Genomic DNA, 24,612 nt, shown 5'->3' on the forward strand with positions numbered 1-24,612 from the left:
ACAAAACCCCAAAAATTTGAAGAATTCTACTTTCAATATTTTTTTCAAAATTTTCAAAATATTTTGGTTTTGTGCGCTTTTCAGACAATTTATAGCATTTGTTGATTTTTCGAAAATTTTCAATTTTTTTATAAATGTCTCCTCAAGAGATGCATGCCACTGTCGGTGAATGGCACATCCAGTCCCTGACGGACTCGGCCTCAATCTCAACCAAGTGCTGCCTGCCTCGGTGTCTGCACCTACAGGTCTCTGCAAGTCCGTGTCTGCCTCACGTGCTGTCTGGCGCACCTGGGCAACTCGGAGACTTCACGTCAGTGCCGTGTTATACAGAGACCGGTCCGTGCAGTGCCCGAGTCATTCACAGACCGCATTCGTCAGAGACACTGAACATCAGAAACTGTCCGAGACAGACCGGTCCTGCAAAGCATCAGGTGGTGGAATTTTGAAAATTTTGAAAATTTTCAAAAAATCGAAAAATGCTGGAAATTCTTCAAAAAGCGCACAAAACCCAAAAAAATTGAAGAAATCTACTTTCAAATTTTTTTCAAAATTTTCAAAATATTTTGATTTTGTGCGCTTTTCAGACAATTTCCAGCATTTTTTGATTTTTCGATAATTTTGAAAATTTTCTAATTTTTTTTTCAAAGGTCTCCTCAAGAGATGCATGCCACTCTCGGTTAATAGCACATCCAGTCTCTGACGGACTCGGCCTCAATCTCAACCAAGTGCTTCCTGACTCGGTGTCTGCACCTACCGTTGTCTGCAAGTCCGTGTCTGCCTCACGTGCTGTCTGGCGCACCTGGGCAAGTCGGAGACGTTACGTCAGTGCCGTGTTATACAGAGACCGTTCCGTGCAGTGCCCGAATCAGGCACAGACCGCATTCGTCAGAGACACTGTACTCAGAAACAGTCCGAGACAGTCCGGTGGAATTTTGAAAATTTTCAAAAAAATCGAAAAATGCTGGAAATTGTCCAAAAAGCGCACAAAACCCCAAAAATTTGAAGAATTCTACTTTCAAACTTTTTTCAAAATTTTCAAAATATTTTGGTTTTGTGCGCTTTTCAGACAATTTCCAGCATTTGTTCATTTTTCGAAAATTTTGAAAATTTTCAATTTTATTTTTCAAAGGTCTCCTCAAGAGATGCATGCCACTGTCGGTGAATGGCACATCCAGTCTCTGACGGACTCGGCCTCAATCTCAACCAAGTGCTGCCTGACTCGGTGTCTGTACCTAAAGGTCTCTGCAAGTCCGTGTCTGCCTCACGTGCTGTCTGGCGCACCTGGGCAACTCGGAGACTTCACGTCAGTGCCGTGTTATTCAGAGACCGGTCCGTGCAGTGCCCGAGTCATTTACAGACCGCATTCGTCAGAGACACTGAACATCAGAAACTGTCCGAGACAGACAGGTCCTGCAAAGCATCAGGTGGAGGAATTTTGAAAATTTTCAAAAAATCGAAAAATGCTGGAAATTGTCCAAAAAGCGCACAAAACCCAAAAAAATTTGAAGAATTCCAATTTCAAATTTTTTCAAAATTTTCAAAAAATTTTGGTTTTGTGCGCTTTTCAGACAATTTCCAGCATTTTTTGATTTTTCGAAAATTTTGAAAATTTTCTATTTTTTTTCAAAGGTCTCCTCAAGAGATGCATGCCACTGTCGGTGAATGGCACATCCAGTCCCTGACGGACTCGGCCTCAATCTCAACCAAGTGCTGCCTGCCTCGGTGTCTGTACCTACAGGTCTCTGCAAGTCCGTGTCTGCCTCACGTGCTGTCTGGCGCACCTGGGCAACTCGGAGACTTCACGTCAGTGCCGTGTTATTCAGAGACCGGTCCGTGCAGTGCCCGAGTCATTCACAGACCGCATTCGTCAGAGACACTGAACATCAGAAACTGTCCGAGACAGACAGGTCCTGCAAAGCATCAGGTGGAGTAATTTTGAAAATTTTCAAAAAATCGAAAAATGCTGGAAATTGTCCAAAAAGCGCACAAAACCCAAAAAATTTTGAAGAATTCTACTTTCAAATTTTTTCAAAATTTTCAAAAAATTTTGGTTTTGTGCGCTTTTCAGACAATTTCCAGCATTTTTTGATTTTTCGAAAATTTTGAAAATTTTCTATTTTTTTTCAAAGGTCTCCTCAAGAGATGCATGCCACTCTCGGTGAATGGCACATCCAGTCTCTGACGGACTCGGCCTTAATCTCAACCAAGTGCTGCCTGCCTAGATGTCTGCACCTACCGTTCTCTGCAAGTCCGTGTCTGCCTCACGTGCTGTCTGGCGCACCTGGGTAAGTCGGAGACTTCACGTCAGTGCCGTGTTATACAGAGACGGTCCGTGCAGTGCCCGAGTCATTCACAGACCGTATTCGTCAGAGACACTGAACTTCAGAAACTGTCCGAGACAGTCCGGTCCTGCAAAGCATCAGGTGGTGGAATTTTGAAAATTTTCAAAAAATCGAAAAATGCTGGAAATTGTCCAAAAAGCGCACAAAACCCAAAAAAATTGAAGAAATCTACTTTCAAATTTTTTCAAAATTTTCAAAAAATTTTGGTTTTGTGCGCTTTTCAGACAATTTCCAGCATTTTTTGATTTTTCGAAAATTTTGAAAATTTTCTATTTTTTTTCAAAGGTCTCCTCAAGAGATGCATGCCACTGTCGGTGAATGGCACATCCAGTCTCTGACGGACTCGGCCTCAATCTCAACCAAGTGCTGCCTGACTCGGTGTCTGCACCTACCTTTCACTGCAAGTCCGTGTCTGCCTCACGTGCTGTCTGGCGCACCTGGGCATCTCGTAGACGTCACGTCAGTGCCGTGTTATACAGAGACCGGTCCGTGCAGTGCCCGAATGAGGAACAGACCGCATTCGTGAGAGACACTGTACTCAGAAACAGTCCGAGACAGTCCGGTCTACAAGGCATCAGGTGGTGGAATTTTGAAAAGTTTGAAAATTTTCAAAATATCGAAAAATGCTGCAAATTGTCCAAAAAGCGCACAAAACCCAAAAAATTTTGATGAATTCTACTTTCAAATTTTTTCAAAATTTTCAAAAAATTTTGGTTTTGTGCGCTTTTCAGACAATTTCCAGCATTTTTTGATTTTTCGAAAATTTTGAAAATTTTCTATTTTTTTTCAAAGGTCTCCTTAAGAGATGCATGCCACTCTCGGTGAATGGCACATCCAGTCTCTGACGGACTCGGCCTTAATCTCAACCAAGTGCTGCCTGCCTCGATGTCTGCACCTACCGTTCTCTGCAAGTCCGTGTCTGCCTCACGTGCTGTCTGGCGCACCTGGGCAAGTCGGAGACTTCACGTCAGTGCCGTGTTATACAGAGACGGTCCGTGCAGTGCCCGAGTCATTCACAGACCGCATTCGTCAGAGACACTGAACATCAGAAACTGTCCGAGACAGACAGGTCCTGCAAAGCATCAGGTGGAGTAATTTTGAAAATTTTCAAAAAATCGAAAAATGCTGGAAATTGTCCAAAAAGCGCACAAAACCCAAAAAATTTTGAAGAATTCTACTTTCAAATTTTTTCAAAATTTTCAAAAAATTTTGGTTTTGTGCGCTTTTCAGACAATTTCCAGCATTTTTTGATTTTTCGAAAATTTTGAAAATTTTCTATTTTTTTTCAAAGGTCTCCTTAAGAGATGCATGCCACTCTCGGTGAATGGCACATCCAGTCTCTGACGGACTCGGCCTTAATCTCAACCAAGTGCTGCCTGCCTAGATGTCTGCACCTACCGTTCTCTGCAAGTCCGTGTCTGCCTCACGTGCTGTCTGGCGCACCTGGGTAAGTCGGAGACTTCACGTCAGTGCCGTGTTATACAGAGACGGTCCGTGCAGTGCCCGAGTCATTCACAGACCGTATTCGTCAGAGACACTGAACTTCAGAAACTGTCCGAGACAGTCCGGTCCTGCAAAGCATCAGGTGGTGGAATTTTGAAAATTTTCAAAAAATCGAAAAATGCTGGAAATTGTCCAAAAAGCGCACAAAACCCAAAAAATTTTGAAGAATTCTACTTTCAAATTTTTTCAAAATTTTCAAAAAATTTTGGTTTTGTGCGCTTTTCAGACAATTTCCAGCATTTCTTGATTTTTCGAAAATTTTGAAAATTTTCTATTTTTTTTCAAAGGTCTCCTCAAGAGATGCATGCCACTCTCGGTGAATGGCACATCCAGTCTCTGACGGACTCGGCCTTAATCTCAACCAAGTGCTGCCTGCCTAGATGTCTGCACCTACCGTTCTCTGCAAGTCCGTGTCTGCCTCACGTGCTGTCTGGCGCACCTGGGTAAGTCGGAGACTTCACGTCAGTGCCGTGTTATACAGAGACGGTCCGTGCAGTGCCCGAGTCATTCACAGACCGTATTCGTCAGAGACACTGAACTTCAGAAACTGTCCGAGACAGTCCGGTCCTGCAAAGCATCAGGTGGTGGAATTTTGAAAATTTTCAAAAAATCGAAAAATGCTGGAAATTGTCCAAAAAGCGCACAAAACCCAAAAAAATTGAAGAAATCTACTTTCAAATTTTTTCAAAATTTTCAAAAAATTTTGGTTTTGTGCGCTTTTCAGACAATTTCCAGCATTTTTTGATTTTTCGAAAATTTTGAAAATTTTCTATTTTTTTTCAAAGGTCTCCTCAAGAGATGCATGCCACTGTCGGTGAATGGCACATCCAGTCTCTGACGGACTCGGCCTCAATCTCAACCAAGTGCTGCCTGACTCGGTGTCTGCACCTACCTTTCACTGCAAGTCCGTGTCTGCCTCACGTGCTGTCTGGCGCACCTGGGCATCTCGTAGACGTCACGTCAGTGCCGTGTTATACAGAGACCGGTCCGTGCAGTGCCCGAATCAGGAACAGACCGCATTCGTGAGAGACACTGTACTCAGAAACAGTCCGAGACAGTCCGGTCTACAAGGCATCAGGTGGTGGAATTTTGAAAAGTTTGAAAATTTTCAAAATATCGAAAAATGCTGCAAATTGTCCAGAAAGCGCACAAAACCCAAAAAATTTTGATGAATTCTACTTTCAAATTTTTTCAAAATTTTCAAAAAATTTTGGTTTTGTGCGCTTTTCAGACAATTTCCAGCATTTTTTGATTTTTCGAAAATTTTGAAAATTTTCTATTTTTTCCTTAAGAGATGCATGCCACTCTCGGTGAATGGCACATCCAGTCTCTGACGGACTCGGCCTTAATCTCAACCAAGTGCTGCCTGCCTCGATGTCTGCACCTACCGTTCTCTGCAAGTCCGTGTCTGCCTCACGTGCTGTCTGGCGCACTTGGGCAAGTCGGAGACTTCACGTCAGTGCCGTGTTATACAGAGACGGTCCGTGCAGTGCCCGAGTCATTCACAGACCGCATTCGTCAGAGACACTGAACATCAGAAACTGTCCGAGACAGTCCGGTCCTGCAAAGCATCAGGTGGTGGAATTTTGAAAATTTTCAAAAAATCGAAAAATGCTGGAAATTGTCCAAAAAGCGCACAAAACCCAAAATTTTTTGAAGAATTCTACTTTCAAATTTTTTCAAAATTTTCAAAAATTTTGGTTTTGTGCGCTTTTCAGACAATTTCCAGCATTTTTTGATTTTTCGAAAATTTTAAAAATTTTCTATTTTTTTTTCAAAGGTCTCCTCAAGAGATGCATGCCACTGTCGGTGAATGGCACATCCAGTCTCTGACGGACTCGGCCTCAATCTCAACCAAGTGCTGCCTGACTCGGTGTCTGCACCTACCTTTCACTGTAAGTCCGTGTCTGCCTCACGTGCTGTCTGGCGCACCTGGGCATCTCGTAGACGTCACGTCAGTGCCGTGTTATACAGAGACCGGTCCGTGCAGTGCCCGAATCAGGAACAGACCGCATTCGTGAGAGACACTGTACTCAGAAACAGTCCGAGACAGTCCGGTCTACAAGGCATCAGGTGGTGGAATTTTGAAAATTTTCAAAAAATCGAAAAATGCTGGAAATTGTCCTAAAAGCGCACAAATCCCAAAAAAATTGAAGAATTCTACATTCAAATTTTTTCAAAATATTTTGGTTTTGTGCGCTTTTCAGACAATTTCCAGCATTTGTTGATTTTTCGAAGATTTTCAATTTTTTTACAAATGTCTCCTCAAGAGATGCATGCCACTGTTGGTGAATGGCACATCCAGTCCCTGACGGACTCGGCCTCAATCTCAACCAAGTGCTGCCTGCCTCGGTGTCTGCACCTACAGGTCTCTGCAAGTCCGTGTCTGACTTTCGTGCTGTCTGGCGCACCTGGGCATCTCAGAGACGTGTCGTCAGTGCCGTGTTTTACAGAGACCGGTCTGTGCAGTGCCCGAGTCAGGCATAGACCGTATTCGTCAGAGACACTGTACTTCAGAAACAGTCGGAGACAGACCGGTCCTGCAAGGCATCAGGTGGTGGAATTTTGAAAAATTTCAAAAGTTTCAAAAAATCGAAAAATGCTGGAATTTGTCCAAGAAACGCACAAAACCAAAAAATTTGAAGAATTCTACTTTCAAATTATTTTTAAATTTTCTTTGTTTTGTGCGCATTTCGGATAATTTCCAGCATTTTTTGATTTTTTGAAAATTTTGAAATTTTTCAAAATTCCACCAACTGATGTGCTGCAGAGCCGGTGTCTCTCGGACTGTTTCTGATGTATTGTATATCTGACAAATGCGGTGTGTGCCTGTCTCGGTCGCTGCACGGACCGGTCTGTATATGACACGGCTCTGACGTGTCGTCTCTGAGAAGTCCAGGTGCGGCAAACAAGACGTGAGGCAGACACGGTCATGCAGAGACCGAGTATTGAAGAGGCCGGTTGGTGCAGACACCGTGGCAGGCAGCAACCGGGTGTGGTAGAGTTCGAGTCTGAGAGAGACAGAATGAGGCATTCAATGAGTTTGGCATACATCTCTAGGGGAGAGTTTAGAAAAAAATATTCAAATTTTTCAAAATTTTTGAAAAATGAAAAAATGCAGGAAATTGTTTGAAAAGCGCACAAAACCAATATTTTTTTGAAAAATTTGAAAAAAATTTGAAAGTGAAATTTTTCACATTTTCTTGATTTTGTGCGCATTTCGGACAATTTCCAGCACTTTTTGATTTTTTGAAAATTTTTCAAAATTTTACCACCTGATGCCTTGCAGAACCGGTGTCTCTCAGACTGTTTCTGATGTACTGTCTCTCTGACGAATGCGGTCTGTGCCTGTCTCGGTCTCTGCACGGACCGGTCTCTGTATGACACGGTTCTGACTGTCTCTGAGAAACCCAGGTGCGGCAGACAACACGTGAGGCAGACACGGACCTGCTGAGACCGAGTATTGAAGATTCCGGTTGGTGCAGACACCGGGTGTGATAGAGGCCGAGTGCGACAGAGACAGGATGAGGCATTCAACGATTTTGGCATGCATCTCTAGGGGAGAGTTTAGAAAAAATTATTCAAATTTTCAAACTTTTCGAAAAATCAAACAATGCTGGAAATTGTCTGAAAGGCGGACAAAACCAAATTTTTTTGAAAATTTTGAATGTGAAATTTTTCAAATTTTGTTGGTTTTGTGCGCATTTCGGACAATTTACAGCACTTATTGATTTTTTGAAAATTTTGTAATTTTTCAAAATTCCACCACCTGATGTCTTTCAGAACCGGTGTCTCTCGGACTGTTTCTGATGTACTGTGTCTCTGACGAATGCGGTCTGTGCCCGTCTCGGTCTCTGCACGGACCAGTCTCTGTATGACAGGGCTGTTACGTGCCGTCTCTGAGAAGCCCAGGTGCGGCAGACACGGACTTGCAGAGGCCGGTTGGTGGTTCCAAAATTTTTTGATAACTTTCGAAAAATCAAAATATTCTGGAAATTGCCCAAAAAGCGCAAACAAAAAAAAATCAAAAATTCCATCTTCAATTTTTTTGACGTAAATAGGTCTATATTTTAGGGTCAGTGTCATTCGGCAAAAAGTGTAACTGCATTATGTTACCTAGCAAACGTCAATTGCTTTCTCGGCATTGTTGTTATCTATAAAAGATTTCATTACATTACCTTACCTTACATTTCATTACTTTACATTACATTCAGCTACTACACACCCATCTTAAGCGTAACTAATTCAAGTTAAATAAGCAAAGTCTTAATCAAATTTTACTCAATTGTAAAGCGGGTATAAAGGAAATATTTAGAATAAAGCCAATATATAAACTTCCTTTCTGTATAGACGTATTTACGTCTAATTCTCCGGAACCGTGGTTCCACTATAACTTTTTTTGAATATTTTCGAAATTTTTTGGTTTTGTGCGCGTTTGAGAGAATTTACATGGCGTTTTGATTTTTCGACATTTTTTCCAAGCTTTATATAAACGACCCCTATCAGAAGTGTTCTATCCTGCTTACAGTCTCTGCCTGACTGTATTAGCCTCACAGATTCAACCACATTCGCTCTGTGCTTCTCCCGGCTCTGCTGACAGTCTGTTCTTCACCCAACGTTTGCTATCCCGGCCTGTGCCATGCAGGGTCTCTGCCTCATACGATCTCTGCTTGACTACTTCTGTGCCTCTCCGTCTGTCGAACGAGGTCTATATAGAGACGGCCTGTCTGTGTTGACATGCTTCACCGTCTGTCGAAATAGATCCTTGCAGAGTCGGCCTGTTAAATGTCGGGGCACAGTATGAACGATTCGTACAGAGACTGGGTGCGGCAGAGACAGCGTCGTCTAGATACGGGGTCTAGTAGCGACCGATGGGAGAGAATTTTGAAGAAAATTTGTAATTTTACGAAATTTTCGTAAAATCAAAAAATGCTGAAAAATGCTCAAAACGCACAGAAAACTAAGAAAATCTGAAAAATTCCAAAAAAAAATTTCCAGATTTTTCGAAATTTTTTGGTTATTTTTGATTTTCACGGCATTTATATCCATTTCTAAAATTTTCAAAATTTTTGAAAATATTCAAGTTTTATCAATGTTTTAAGTTATCAGTAGTAAACGTAAAGTAAAGTTTGTCCCGCTACGTGCCATACAGGCGCTTGGGGTGAGTGGAGGCATAGCTCCTCCCTTTCTTGACCTCAGCACTAGATGGGGTGAGTGGTCAGCAACACGCCCCGGCCGGCTTTACCCCCGGGAAAGGACCCCGGTACCCATTGTAGAGGAGGCTGAGTGGGCCCCAGAGCCGGTCTGGACACAGAGGCTAGAGGAAAAATCCTCTGCCCCCGTCGGGGATCGAACCCCGGTCGTCCAGCCTGTAGCTAGTCACTATACTGACTGAGCTATCCCGGTTCATGTAGACTTAACTTTACCTCTAATAAATTGTATGAAATAAAAGAAAGTATTTAATAATCTTACGATCATCTTTCCTTTCAGGAAATGTGAGGTGCTTTACTGGAAAAAGAAGACATTACATTGGCTAAAGTTTATGTTTATGGTAAATGCAAAGTAATGCAGAACACATGACGATTTTGTAATCCATTTCTAACGAGATCATAGAAATGTTAAAGTCATGTAAGCAAATTACACAGAATGAATAAAATTCTGCAGCTATGTAAAAATATGATGTAACAAACACAATGTATATGATTGTACTTTATATATTGAGGTTTTTATGGCAACATTGATTAAATTATAAAACATCTTTTGGTTCAGCACCACGTTCTTGCAATAAACGTCCAACACATTGGAGGAACTTGCTGCCTCAATACAATCTTGTGTTACTTAGTTTGAATGATGATGATGATGATTTTGTTTGGATGTGTAGTACTATGGGAACTACGATGACCTACATGGCATTCATAAAAGCTGTCTTATTATACGCACTCTCTCACTGGACAATATAATTCATGCAGTTATTTCAACCTATCCACCCAAGTATGGGTATGACAGAACCAGCCTCCGAAACGTCGTGAATTTTAAAAACAGACGATGGAAAAAGTCCTGACAACAAATAATTTTTAGTGTAAACTACCGTCGTCAAAACCCTTTAGAATTGAATTTTAGTCTACAATTCTGTATATCTTGCCTAAACATTTTGGAGGTAGAGAGTGCATCTCTGACTCTAATTGCAGAAAGACATTAAAAGATATCAATGTCTTTAAATCCATATTAAATATATAAAATGTATAGCTACCAATAAATAATACTTACATTTCTGACAAGTTCATGTACATACAACTATAACAGTTTTCGGCGGAACTGGCAGCTGAAGCGTGCACCAATCACATGTACTGTGCCTTGGTAGGAAGTAAAGGTCGGAGGCAGAGCGGCAAGAAAGTGAGGAAACAACATACAGTAGGGCCAGATATAGCATCGTGGAACATTGGTTTCTAGTGAATGGTTACAACACAATGGAAAGGACACATGAGAACTGGCAATAACACAGTGCGGCTGTCGATGCTTCTATCACGCGGTTTCTGAACAGACTGAGGTCTAGCTACTTACCAACAGACTTTCTTTGCGCCGACTGGTCACTTACAAAGACCAGAACTGGACTCAGCCACCAATTTCACTGAAAAATATTATAGTATGTAGTGGGACAGATACCTTGTTTTTGAATCATAACTCAAAATACAATAATTACCAATGTGGACAAAATTATAATTTGAGTAATCACTACAAGTACCTTAGTTACTAAGTCCCTGACATGTGCCTGCTTACATCACAAATCCACAGATTTCTCTCAAGCACTAATTTAACCATGAAATATTAAACTACATTATTCTAAACACAATGAAGAGTACACCTGCCATTACACCCACATTCTGTATGTACAACAGAGAAGCTAATACGGTCACGTCAGGATACAAAAAGGTGAAAATTGTTAAGTTCCTCAACAGCATCAGACGTTTACTGTAAAACATGACGTAACCCCAAACAATTATTAACGGTAAAATAAAATGCAAACATTTCATCCATTTTTATGTCATTATTGAGGGCATCTTTGGATTTTTAGAAATATGGTATTTATGTTTCAAATTCTACTGCAAATTCCTTAACTCGAACTACAAAATCTGAGACACTAATATATTGGTAGTAGCAGACACAGCACAGACTTGAAATGAATGTTGATTCTCTGGCTGCAAACACCAATAGATAACTCCATGATCTGACAAAGTTACAAATGCAGAAACATTGTACATGGTGAAGATTGAAGTTACTCATAGCATGCTAAGTTGGAGTCGTAGCTGATGATGCAGCCAGATCCATGAGAGAGCAGAATATCTCTTCACTTATCTCGTGGGAACCTGGGACTTCTGATATCACCCACGTATCATCGGTGCTGTCTAGTGTCTCACGACAAATGGGGCAGGTCTTATTGTTTACATTCCTGTAAACACCAATTTATATTTCAGTACATTCTAGATAGATCATTATATGTCTGTATAGAAATTAACAGATTTTAGGAAGAGGTACAAAAATCTAATTACAAAATTTTAAATAATTTAATTAAGTCATACATACACACTAATGGGTGGGAAAATTGCTTGGAAAGAAGTAACTTAGAAGATCAAGACATGTAAGGATTCCATTAAAATAGATTTTATGGAGAGAGACTGTAAGGGGGGAGCTGGATGGAACTGGCTGAAAATTTTGTCCAATAATGATCTTCGCATCAGTGTATGGGACCAGTGCCAACCCAGCATCGTGAGGAAATTGGGGAGCTACAATGGGTAGCGTAATCCGGTCAGGAAAGCTAGCAATGGCTGGGGGTTCGTCGTGCTGACCACACGTCACCCTACATCTGATTGGATGATCGTTCACCTCTACTTAGGAATGTGAACGTGAGGCCAGCAGTCAAGTTAGTCGGCTTTGGCTCTCTGGAGCTGTTACGCCAAAGATGTTTTTTAATGATCTTCACTATTACATCTTATATAAAATAAATATGACCTGCCCGTGCACAAAGATGACGAACTGAATACAACAAATTAAAAGCCTAGTAATTAATTCAGAATACAGTAACAGAACATAGCAAATGAAAGAGTCTGAAACAAGTAAAAAAATTAAAATAATTAATTTGTTGGATGTCTAGTATAAAAATAATTAGGATTTAGAAGAAAATGTAACAAAATGGTTCACTGCAGATACATTACAATAGATCAAGGAGTAAAAAAAACTCCAATTAGTATTTCATTATGTGGTTTCACAAACAAACTTATTGTATGGAAGGAAATGATGAACCCTTGGATTTAAGGATTAAGCAGAGGACTGAAACAACACAATGAGATATTTAAGTGGATTTAAAAGTGTAACTTTAATAGACAGACAGCAAAGCAAGTATAAATAGAATGACAACATTAAGAAATACTAAGAGAAGTGGAGGTCATGTTCGAAGGATGCCAAACTATAAATTACCAAGAAGAGTTTTCAACAACAGACCTCAAGGGAAGAAGGATTTAGGAAGAGCACAAATAAGATGATTTGAACAGTCTGTATAATCTAGAAACAGGTCAAATGGGCATAAACCAAATAAGGAAGAATAAAATAAAGATTAAAATAATATCCAGTACACAATATAGGCATACCTCGTTTTATTGCGATTCACAGATATAGCGGTTTTTTACAAATTGAAGGTTTGTGGCAACCCTGTGTCAAGCAAGTCTATTAGCGCCATTTTTCCAACAGCATGTGCTCACTTCATGTCTCTGTGTCACATTTTGGTAATTCTCGCATTGTTTTTTTTAGACATAATGCTATTGCACACTTAACAGACTACAGTATAGTGTTACATAACTTTTATATGCACTGGGAAACCAAAAAATTTGTGTGATTCGTCACACTCACTGCCATTAAAATCTCAAATGCTAGACACCAGGTAAGTCAGAGTTTTCTGGGGTCAATGACTTTTGCATGGATACATGTTTGGCATCCATCTGGCTAGGAATTCCTTCAAGCAGTTTCAAGGTCACATCCAGATGTAGAAATGCATGCAGGTCTTGATGTAAATTCCCGATTACTGATTAGTAAGTACTTACCACTGTTCTATGCATGGCATACAGTAGCTGTGTGCACATGGAAGCATCACATCTGGTTTCCTTTCTAGACATATGCAACATTCATTGAGTCGTTCACCAGTCCCACTGTAGCATCCTGCCGAACTCTCCACTTCTTCAAACAACATTGTTGCTGTCAGAAGATTCTGGTCCATCAATGATGGTAATGAGGTGCCCCCTGTGATGCTGGCCGATGCTTCACTGCTGGAGGAATTCAGTGAACTCTGTCGTGCAGCTGCCAGTTGACATTGTAACGTTCTGAAAACCTAAAACAATAGATAGCAAAACTTCTGTTTCACAACATCTTCATAAGAAATAAAATTATCAAATATCATATCTGAGTGATTAGCACTCTTACATCTTATTCAGGAAATCCTTAATTTGATTCTAAGCCCTGATGCCAGAAATCCTTTTCATGGTTTTCCTCATTCCTTTCAAGCAAACTCAATGCTATGATTGCTTTCTTACTCAGCTCGCTTAATCATCCTCCCACATAACACTATAAAATCTATGTAACTGTGAAAGCCATTAAATAAGTAAAAAAATCATAAAATTCCAGGCCACTTCATCCCTGTTATTCTAGGACCATATCTATCAATAAAAACTGTTAATCCACAAACACTCACTAAAAACACTTGCAGCAAGAAATATAAAACTCAACTGTTAAAGGCTGATCTTGCTACCAGGGCTGTGGAGTCGGTACTAAAACCTCCAACTCTGACTCCTTCATAAAAGCTCAATATGCATTTATAATAATGAACCTACTAAAATGCTAAATGGTACCATAAGAGATTTCATCACCACCACGTGAATCATCAGGCTACTTTTTAGAATTATAACCTATAATTAAATATAAGTCTAATGGTTTTTGCAGAAATTAGTTGATTGTAGACAGTTTGTATTCTTAAGGTACCGGAGCCAACGTTACAAAGCATTATTCCCACACCATGTGGCTCAGCGCGTCGTTGAATCTGCTGAGGCCGCCGGCGGCTCACACAGTAGCGAAGTGTTAAAATAGTATTTTTTAAGATTTTATATTGAGGTAGGAGTCGGAGTCGGTACATTTTTACTGACTCCACCTAAAATTGCTTCCAACTCTGACTCCACAGCCTTCTTACTACTGGGAATCAGAGAGAAGTAATGCTATAATGGGTTTATGTGAGACAAGTACATTTAACTCACCTTCAAAAATTCACTGAGGTTTAATAGTCTGTATGTATCAACTTTATTTGTAAGTGGATTCAATTTAACACACGCAATTCTCACCGTACCCTTCCAAAGAAGAGTCGAGTCAGTACCCTTCTTTACTATGAAAATAAGTTGCTTCCCATTGCTATCCACGCATTGTTTTAACCTACAAAAGAAATACAAGCTATTAATAGAAGAGACTAAATACAAAGCATAAGCACAGATGGGACAAGAATATCAAAATAGATTGAAGATAAATAGGTTTCAGGGGTGTGGACTGGATACATCTGGCTCAGGGAAGCATCTAGAGGTGGGTTCCTGTAAACACAGTAATGAACCTTTAAATTCTGTAACAGATGACTTTCTTGATTGGTTGAGAATATTATTAGTTTCTCAAGAAGAACTTTGCTCTGTCGAGTTAGTTATAATCTTCAAATACTATACAGTCCTCTACCACATTAGGAAGTTTACAAAAGTTGCATGCAAATCCAAGGATGCTTAAAGCAGAAGCAGTAATTGTTGATACGGTTTGTATCCCTAACAGATCTTGCGACAGAAATATGCCTTTTGAACTGAATGTGATGATACACTTACTGCATCTCTTATTTCCTTATTAGTTTTTACGGCTTTTTAGCTTATAACATTCAAGAATGATGAAAACTATACAATATTTATAATAAATTACAAAAACATACACAAAAATGTCTGTATTTTTATATTACTTCTGATATTTTATCATGCCATATTGATGTTCATATTATCATGTCTTCCAAAGCTGTAAACCTATTGAGATTATTTAACAAGACACTTTTTTTCCAACTTCCATATTGTTTAGCTTCTTTAGATTAAATTTTTCCATATCAAACTTTCTGTACTGTCCTAATGATGGTCTCTCCAAACAGTATCAGTCACATCATTTAAAACATAAGATAGCTATTACACCTAAATGCCATCTTCTACCTAGTAAGATGTGATCAATCTTATTTTTGTCTTCCCATCAGGAAAAGTCCAACTGCATTTATAAATGTTGTGATGTGGGATACTGTATTCTTGACAATTATATTTTCTGACATAACCCCATTATTGTTACTGATTTAATGTAAAATCTCAATCCCATTGGTTGGTCTGAAAAAATATTCTCTCCCTACATTTCCATTAAAACCTCCAACAAAACTGTTATGTGAAAGGAAACTGCTTGAAGACATGCACTAATTACTTATAACAGCTGTCCCTTGTAACATTTCCTTCATTCTGAGTTGGGTACATGCACATCCACAACAGCAGCAAACCTCTCAGTATATAAATGACATTCAATAACTAATATAGTCAGAAACTCAATAAGTCATATATAAGACATGGAAGTATTAAAATAAAATTGGACTATCACCCAGTTATGTTGATTGGTTCCATAGTTATCTTTCTGACAGGCAATCCTTTGTTCGTGTATCTGGAACTCTTTCGTATCCTTATCATGTTAAGTGTGGAGTGCCTCAGGGTTCCACCCTAGGCCCTTTACTTTTTAATATATTCATTAATGATATTTGTGACTCCATACATAACTCACAGTGCCTTTTATTTGCTGATGACTTAAAGATATATCGGAGTATTAGCGATGTTGATGACTGCAAACTGTTACAGGACGACATCCATTCAGTGCAAAATTAGTGTCTTGTTAATGGGATGCAACTTAATTTAAGTAAAACGACTGTTATATCATTCACCCGAAAGACAAACAGTATTTACTTTAATTACAAATTGTGTAACAACCTGGTGGCACGCTCCCATTGTGTTAAAGATCTCGGTGTTCTATTGGACTGTAAGCTTTATTTTCATCAGCACATTAACTACATATATTCACATAGCTTAAAAATGCTTGGCTTGATTCAGTACATTACTTCTTCCTTCTCCACTGTTGATAGCCTTTTGGTTTTGTACAGTACTTTAGTCCGTTCTAAAATTGAGTATGCATCCGTTGTTTGGAATTCTATTACTAATACTGATTCCTTTAAATTGGAAAGGATTCAAAGGAAATTTGTTACACTAGATTCTTTAATGGTGTTTGTGCCTATAATTATGATGATATATTAGTCAGATTAAATTTTTTATCGTTGCATTTAAGGAGGAAGCTTTTGGATGTGCTTTTCATCATTAATGTTTTTAAAGGCAAAATTATTTGCTCATCTGTTTTTGATACAGTTAGTCTCTGCGTACCCACTAGGTCTATCAGAGACTACTCTACCTTTACTGTACAACGTAATTTCAAGGCTAGTCCCTCTGCCGGATGCGTTTCTGCTGCCAGTGCAGTCTGTAGGAGCATCGACATCTTTAACAAAGATCCTGTTTTGCTTACTGATGTCAGTCAGCTCTTTAAACAATAATCATTGTTCTTTTTTATTATTTATTTAGTATAATAATTTATTTTGTATGTTGTTTGTCCAAAATTGAAGTGATTTTAATTTAATTTTTAATTTACTTATCCATAACATTTAGCTCATTTACTTATTAATTATTTTGCAATAAATTAATATTGTTTGTTTGCTTTAGTATTGTAAGATTTGTATTGTTGTTAGTGCTTGGCTGTTATTGGCCGTTTCGGCTGTTGTCAAGCACTTTAATAAATGAACTGAATTGAATTGAATTGAATAATTTCCCCAACGTCCAAGAAAAATGTGAAACTGGTACAACAATGTAGTATTAGTGATGCTTTCCACTGTAAACAATTTTATTTTAAAACAGTAGTCATAGAACTTATTATTTACTTACAGTGTATTCAACTTTCCAAGACAAGACTGAAAATCCTGATATGTCAAACTAGCAATTTCGGAAAACACTCTTGCATGTCGACAAATGTCTTCTTGTATATTCTCTACCGTTTCAGGGATTACGTTATCTGAACTTCCAGCTTGTCCCATTCTTACACTGTCAGCAAAAATAATGCAAAATTATCAAGTATAATTTCTGTATTCATACATACATGATTAAAACTACACAAAACAACACTATCTCTTACAATTTGATCGAATTTAGTGAGATGTTTAATGTTATAAACATATAGTACTAGATCTCACATTTAAAATATTTTGATGTCGCACACGTGATAAACCATTGTAACATTCAAATTTAGTTTTAATCTATGGCAACGCCATAATTTTTATACGTACCATATTACAACCACCGACCTCTAGCGTTAATTTGTGAAATCCACAATCGAATTATTATAGATTCTGAAAACCAGATCTGCCAATGTTACAATTCAGGTAATCTATGATTGATAGTATTCTATAATATTTTGCCGTAAATACGTCTACACGGAAGGGTCATTCGGCAAAAAAACGTAACGAAGATGTGTAAGATCCATACCAACAATGTGTAAATATGGACCGACAATGGTCAGCTTGCGTGTATTGTTGTTACCTAAGAAACTAATTGTTACGTCATCTGTTTACTCGTCATTGTTGTGTTACATTACTGCCGTCATCAATCCGCTTTCGTTATTATGGAAAGAGCTGAGCTGTGAATCGCTTGTAGAAGTGCGTCGTAGACTAGATAATTTTATGCTGGTAAAAACGTTTTAGAATATCACAAGTACTTATCTTATATAAAAATTATTACATTACATTACAGAGACGTACTTACGTCAGATTCTCCGGAACCGTGGTTCCACTGTCAATTTTTTATTCTGTTAGTCCCCAGATGCGTGAATGTAAAATAGAATTTGCCCAACATCTGTTCAGGTCACTAGATTACTTGTGTAAATTAGGTTGGTATTACCTGTGGGTGTAAATATGGCTGCTTTGAGTTTGCAGTATACGTTGCAGGCTGCAAGTAAGGCAAAATAACTGTTTTATGGGGATTAAAATATCAAACAACTTTAACAGTATGAGTGGTTCCTTTCATAAAATCTGACAGTCGCTCGGCTGTTAAAAATTCCGTCTTTTATTTAACAAAACATTTTATCACCCTGGTCACTAGGGCTTGCCACAGGATCTTAACCTGAACCAATTGAATCTCATAAATACTGTTGCTTTATAATTTAATATTACCCTCCCAAGTAGATTCTTCTCTGTAAGTTTCACGACTAAATCCTGTATGCATTTCTCACACATTGCTTAGGCAATTCAATCTCACTAACAGTGAAGAAGATTACTGCTCTAAAACACCCTAAATGTATTGTTTCCAGTGATCTCAACCGTTATTAAGCTGAATTATTCTTTTATATCTAGAACACCAAGTTGGTGCTGCAGCAACCATCACCTACCTTCATGCAACATATTCCACTGATGTCCGAACCATAAACAATCCAAGTTTATCTGCACTTAAAAGAGGTACTGGTGGAAGATCCAGTTTCAATGGCATTGTTGCAACTGTATTTGGAGCAACAGGTTTTGTGGGTCGGTATGTCTGTAATCGTCTTGGCAAAATAGGAACACAGGTACAATTTTTAAAATTGGAAGCATTATAATTTCTTGCCTATATTCTTTATAATGTTTTACAACTTTTCGAGTGGTACAGTTAACTACTTTACGTTTTGTGTATTTACATAATGTCAATGAAATTAATTTTATGGTCATTATTCTCACATTGTTTGATTCCTTTTCATATGTAACATGTTATGTCATTACTTAATATAGGGGAATACGTTATTTTCACTAGGGCTGCCTTGAAGCTTGGTCAAAACCACTGTAAAAGAGTGCAGACACCAAGTATACTGACAGTAATAATACGCAACTTAATAAATTGAATAATTTTAGAAACTAATTTATTAACAGAGAAGATCATTTTCTTAAGATATCCAATATCTTTTATATGTTCCAGCTAATTTTACCATACCGTGGTGATCATTATGACAATCTTCGTCTTAAGCTGGTTGGTGATTTGGGACAAGTATTGTTTGTACCATATGATTTACGGGATGAAGAATCAATTTACAAGGCGATTCAGTATTCAAATGTTGTGATCAACCTGGTTGGGCGCGATTGGGAAACCAGAAATTTCTCATTTCATGATGTCCATGTACAAGGAGCAAGGACCCTTGCTCGATTATCGAAAGAAGCAGGAGTAGAAAAATTTGTTCATGTATCAGCATTGAATGCTAGCAGTAACCCAAAGGTAAGGCATGTATGTTAAAATATGATTGTGTTCCTGTATGTTGCATAAGTGGTGTTAAACAGAATGTTATACACTAGCAAATATGTCTGCCTGTCTGTATTGCCCTCTCCTGTATTTATTCTTCTGTTTTGTCTTCATTTTATGTTAAAGTTTATGTGGAGAAATTCAAATGACTTTCTTTATTATGAAAAATAAGTAAATCATGCAAAATACAAAGCAGAGACTCATTCATTTTTCACATGCCATCATCAGAATACCATATTTATTTTTTGGGAATGTGGCCAGTGAAGTATTGTTTACTATTTATGAATGCATGGTCTGGAAATTTAATTACAGTCCATTTTTTTGAGGAAATTGTGCTGCTGAAATAATTTTCTGATAAAGGCAGGTTTCCATTTAATCCTAGTTCTGACTATAGACAGGTGCTGTGAGTATATAAAATCAAAATTCACAGGGGTATGCTCACAGATGGGTCCCTAATCATCAGTATGGTCTTATGTGTAATAATAGTTTAAAAAAGGGATCACTTTTAATGAGTAACTAGAAATCAGTCTATTAAATCTAATTGTACAACAGTTCTTCAGACTTCTGAATTGATACTTTGAAGTTGCCATTTCCTCATTTGATAGTGGATAGCAAAAGGTTAACAGAAATGGCTATGACATGAAGACATGACTCACACACATCATCAATAAAAACTTAAGCATTTGTGTATTATTTTGTATATTACAGCCTATTATTCTCAAAAATGGCTCCAAATTTCTACAAAGCAAGTACTATGGAGAACTTGCTGTGAAGGAAGAATTTCCAGAAGCTATTGTCTTCCGGCCAGGTGTAATATTTGGACAAGAAGATCGCTTCCTTCGGTAAATTATTTTATTATCAGCAAAAACACGGCTTTCTTAAAATAAACTGTACTGAAATAATGAAATTGCAAACTTATTGTAGTCTTATGAATATGTATTCACACGCGTGCGAGACAAAAAAAAGATTGCCTGGCTTCAACACCACCACTTATTTGTCCTAACTTAGTACTGTGTAACATGAGAGTGCATTGCAAGAAACAAATACTGATTCTTTGCTGTGCTTTTGTCAGTTGTGAACCATGGATTAACTGTATATGTATCTGCTCATAACTGCATTGCTGTGAAAATTTGATTTTACTGAGGTAATGAATATGATTATGATTATGTGTAGAATAAATTTTTCTTATTTTTTACTTTTTGATTATAGGGAGTCTTAGATTTGTGTGAATGCTGTGTAATCCAGTGGTGTAGTTTGTTAACCTTTATCGTCTGCACTTCACTGCTTAGTACAATCCAATCATCCCATATCACAGCAAGTTCAAAACCCTAGAGATAGTCAGGCCAGCAGCACCTTGGTTTCAGGGTTTACATTTCCTATACTCGTATGAAAAGTTAAATACAGATGTAAAGTTGTGCGTTATTCACACTGATAATGTGAGCAAAGAATATCTTATGGCCCATCCATTCTGTCACATATTTTGCAACATTGGGACCTCTGGTCTCATAGTTTAAAATCATCCAACAATAGCCTGGGATCACACTGGTACAACAATGACCTACACCAAACCAACCAACCAACCAAAAAGCTAACTGAGGGCGGAGGCCTGCGCAAGCGCAAGCATCGTCCCTACCTAGGTGAAACCATTCCTGCGCACAAGGCGCATTGCTGGAAATGGTAAACGGTCTTAATTTAAAAAAAAAAAAAAACGGAAATTTTGCTAACGCTAACGGGGTTTCGTCGTGGCGGGAGCCTCGACCATTACAACTGGGATCCGTTGCTGCTGATGGGAGGTCATCCCGTCAGGCAAGTTGTCCAAAGGTATTTGGTTGGTTGGATCTCCGGGGTTTGAACCCAGAGAGGGAGGGGCCGTTTCGGCTGAAGGCCTCTGCGGCATGGGGGGAAGATCACTTCAGCTGATGGCCTCCGTGATCGGGGTGGGGGTGGCGGGCCGTGCCCCTATTAAGTTATACCCTGGCATTCGCCTTACAACTGAGGAAAAGCACGGAAAACCTCAGTCAGGGTAGCCGAGTAGTCTAACCACTCGTTGTGCCGACTTGGCCGTCTTTTGGGGACGGCCTCGGCTGGCCTGCTGAACATCGGTCGGCCTCGGTTGCCCTTGGGCGACCTCTGGCAGCCCTCGTTCGGCACGAGTCCCACTGGACACAACCAAAAAGCTAACTGAGGGCGGAGGCCTGCGCAAGCGCAAGCATCGTCCCTACCTCTCTTCAGGCTGTGCCGGTGGGGGTCTCGTCCACTCCAACTCGACTCCAATCTACTCTCCGCTGTCTCGCCTCCAATCAATCTCTTCATCCTGACCTACACCAGGGGTCGTCAACCTTTTTATACCTACCGCCCACATTTGTATCTTTGTTGATGGTATAATTACCTTACTGCCCACCGGTGCCGCACGTACTGCCCACCACCATGAAAGAGGTACAGCTCGAAGACTGAGTGATGGCCGCCCTCGTTATGCACACTAAACTCGTGCCTTTGGCTACGGAGCTCATTTGTTGCTCCCTCGTCCACGAGTATACTTCGAGAAGTGTCTGGTGAATTATTATCTATATTCAAAGTTTAGAGATGTAATTCAAAAGTAAATTGCAAAAGCATACTTTAAAAAGTCAAACTCGCAAAGTTGTTAGCAATGTATTCGATATATGAAGGAAGAACAAAATTTGTAACGGACAAAAAAACCCCACCGCGAAAGCTTGAATCACCCACTAGTAGGCGGTAGGGACCAGGTTGACGACCTCTGACCTACACAATGTTACATAAAGAACACCTTTGAAATGTCAGTATAATCCAGAAAGTACATGTTTCCTGTCTTGTTTTCAACCAGCCACTGTCACCTAGTTAAAATTGAAATCTTGTCTGTTGGCAGCTCATATACTAAATCCTTGCGCAACCAGATGAGAGGAATACCGCTGTGGCGAAAGGGACAAGACACAGTAAAGCAGCCTGTCTTTGTGTCCGATGTCGCAATTGCAATTGTAAACGCTATCAAGGATCCTGATGCTGTAGGCAAGACATACCAAGCTGTTGGGTATGGTACCTTCTATACTTCAATCTGAATGTCACTGTATTCATTAATCCCTTAAAAGTTCAATGGTAATTATATGCACCACCTGTTTTAACAATTCATAACTGTGTATTTTGTACTTATTGATTTCATATGATACTGTAAAGAGGGATTGTTTCCTTATACATTAACAAGCTGACCTTTGACGTGGTGATTTTTTTAAAGGTATGAACTGAATTTTTTAACATAATTCAGACAAGCTTTATTTTCAATGGGTTAACTTTGTTTTATATAGTTTTAATTTTTTTATAAAGTGGGCCATATGATATCATTTCTGTTTCAAGTAACTTTAGAATCATTTGACCAAGTTCTTGTGAAACTTTATGTGAACTTAATAACATTAGAAGCCATGTCACCTTCAAATTTTCAATGTTCTTCTTCAATACAAACATGGACCTTGAAAACGTATGGTAATAGATCTTAGCTGTACATGATTTTTAATTTTCTATTCAGTAATCATAACTTACGAGATTTCTTAGCATTTATTCTCGACTGACAACTTTTGGGTGAAGTATCGTCTTGTATTCAGATGAATGTGTTAAATCTTATTTCAGCACTTACATGCATTGTTTTTATTTCTTCCTATCAGGCCCAAGCGTTATTTTCTGGGAGACCTTGTCGATTGGTTCTTTGCAGTAATGCGCAGGGACCGTAAGTGGGGTTACTTCCGGTATGACATGCGATTTGACCCCATATTTTTAGCCAAGACATTGTTTATGCAAAACATCTCACCTGGTTGGCCTTTTGGTCTTCTGCACTTTGAAGGACTAGAACAGGTACAAGTATTGAACAGCATCAATTGTTTTTTTACTGTATGTAATGGATTATATATTTTATTCTGTAATTTTGTTTATAAACAGACATGTGAATGACAGAAAAATCACATTAGCTCTTACACAAAAATGTCACTTTTAAATTAAAAACAGAGCAAACTCTGTGAATATAGTGACTGGCTACGTACTGACAATCAAGGTTATGTAATGAACACTGGGGAGACAAAGAATACACACAGAAATTTTGTGGCAAAACCTAGAAAACCAAGATATGAAAGATTAATATGGATCTTACGTAAATATTACATGGACAGCAAACAAATGCATTTGCCTCAGAGTTGTCTCATGATGAGAATGGAATCCAGAGAAGTAATCAATTAATGTTTATTAATGGTATAAGCATATTCTAGCATGATTTCACATGAAATTATCTGTCTATTGATATTGTTTTGTGCAGCAACATACGACTGACACCGTACTTCCTGGGGTGCCAACACTAGAAGATCTGGGTGTCACACTTACCAAGATGGAGGACCAGGTGCCATGGGAGTTGAAACCATGGCGTGCCGCTGCCTATTATGATGAAGAGCTAGGAGAGTTTGATAAACCGCCACCACCAAAAGAAGCATTTGTTTAGCTCAGCTATCAAACGTTATATTCACAGTAGTTAACTAAAAGATAAAACAGACAGCAATGTTACACATGACAAAAAGGTGTCTGAATTGTTTCAAAGTTAACAAATAGAAAGGACATGTTTCATCAGAAATGTCTTTTTAAACAGAAGTATTGTGTTGAGAGCACTTATGTATAAATTGTTAATAAAACTTGTTCATACTTACTCTTGGGAATGTTATCCCTTATTAGATCGTCAGCTTCTGTGATGGCTGCCTATAGACTGTACTGCAGCTAATGCCTAGACTTCATGTTCTTTAATTGTATGAACCCCAACTCATGGACCGCACTGCAACATTTTATCATCTGAATACCAATTATATGTCTGTCCTCTTGAATCACTTTTATTACACTGTGTGCTAAAGCCAAAAAACCCTCCCTCAGGAGATGAACCTGAAATCCAGTGATAAATGTATAGCCACGGTGGTCTAGTGGTTAGAACGCTGGCCTTGTAATCCTGGGGTCTCGGGTTCGATTCCCGGTGGTGCCCGAATTTATAACTTGTGTTGGGCAAGGCCGTGGTCTAGGCAACACGGAGTTTTCCTCCGGGGGCTTCCCCGGTTTCTCCGTGCCATCCCAACAATTACTCCATTCACTCACAGAAGAAGGCAATGGCAAACCACTTCTGGATCATCTGCCAAGAACGTATATGAACAGGTCCCAGTCCGAGAAAAGGATGGAAGGATCCTGTTCATATGGACCTGTCGTCAGACAGGGGAGAGGGGAAAAACAAACAAACAAAAACACACACTCTCTCTCTCTCTCTGTCATGGTTTTACAAAAGTATCAATTACTGAATTGGAGCAGAA

General features: G+C 39.0%; 2 protein-coding genes and 2 long non-coding RNA genes across 8 annotated transcripts; 3 read left to right on the forward strand and 1 right to left on the reverse strand.

Moving 5' to 3' along the window:
• Positions 1–2,632: 2,632 nt before the first annotated feature.
• On the forward strand, positions 2,633–3,785 carry LOC147873965 (uncharacterized). The gene is made up of 3 exons (XR_015534858.1): positions 2,633–2,920; positions 3,135–3,428; positions 3,634–3,785. It is a non-coding gene; the product is annotated as an uncharacterized LOC147873965 (long non-coding RNA).
• Positions 3,786–5,615: 1,830 nt separating this feature from the next.
• On the forward strand, positions 5,616–9,603 carry LOC147873966 (uncharacterized). The gene is made up of 2 exons (XR_015534923.1): positions 5,616–5,918; positions 9,336–9,603. It is a non-coding gene; the product is annotated as an uncharacterized LOC147873966 (long non-coding RNA).
• A 938-nt stretch (positions 9,604–10,541) lies between these two features.
• On the reverse strand, positions 10,542–17,876 carry LOC110833182 (RING finger protein 141-like). 5 transcript variants are annotated; one of them, XM_087347856.1, is made up of 5 exons: positions 17,780–17,876; positions 16,907–17,062; positions 14,138–14,309; positions 12,938–13,221; positions 10,542–11,292 (listed from the first exon to the last, which is right to left on the reverse strand). In XM_087347856.1, the coding sequence occupies exons 2-5, from the start codon at positions 17,053–17,055 to the stop codon at positions 11,133–11,135; spliced, it is 765 nt and encodes a 254-aa protein (XP_087203982.1). In that variant the 5' UTR covers positions 17,056–17,062; positions 17,780–17,876; the 3' UTR covers positions 10,542–11,132. The 5 variants fall into 5 exon arrangements, with proteins under 5 accessions (XP_087203982.1, XP_021926613.1, XP_021926623.1 ...); XM_022070921.2 differs by lacking the exon at positions 17,780–17,876 and adding an exon at positions 17,305–17,478; XM_022070931.2 differs by lacking the exon at positions 17,780–17,876 and adding an exon at positions 17,212–17,315.
• On the forward strand, positions 17,872–23,969 carry ND-39 (NADH:ubiquinone oxidoreductase subunit 39). Its single transcript, XM_022070952.2, has 7 exons — positions 17,872–17,968; positions 18,367–18,575; positions 18,959–19,252; positions 19,985–20,118; positions 22,161–22,322; positions 22,948–23,134; positions 23,589–23,969. Exons 1-7 carry the CDS (start codon positions 17,929–17,931, stop codon positions 23,766–23,768), a joined length of 1,206 nt encoding a protein of 401 aa, XP_021926644.1. The 5' UTR covers positions 17,872–17,928; the 3' UTR covers positions 23,769–23,969.
• The last annotated feature ends 643 nt before the right edge of the window (positions 23,970–24,612 follow it).

Source organism: Zootermopsis nevadensis, unplaced genomic scaffold (assembly GCF_977971745.1).
Source record: "Zootermopsis nevadensis isolate Lab colony 2312 unplaced genomic scaffold, Znev_1.0 Znev_ptg000012l, whole genome shotgun sequence".
In the NCBI taxonomy this organism is placed as follows: Eukaryota; Metazoa; Arthropoda; class Insecta; order Blattodea; family Termopsidae; genus Zootermopsis; species Zootermopsis nevadensis.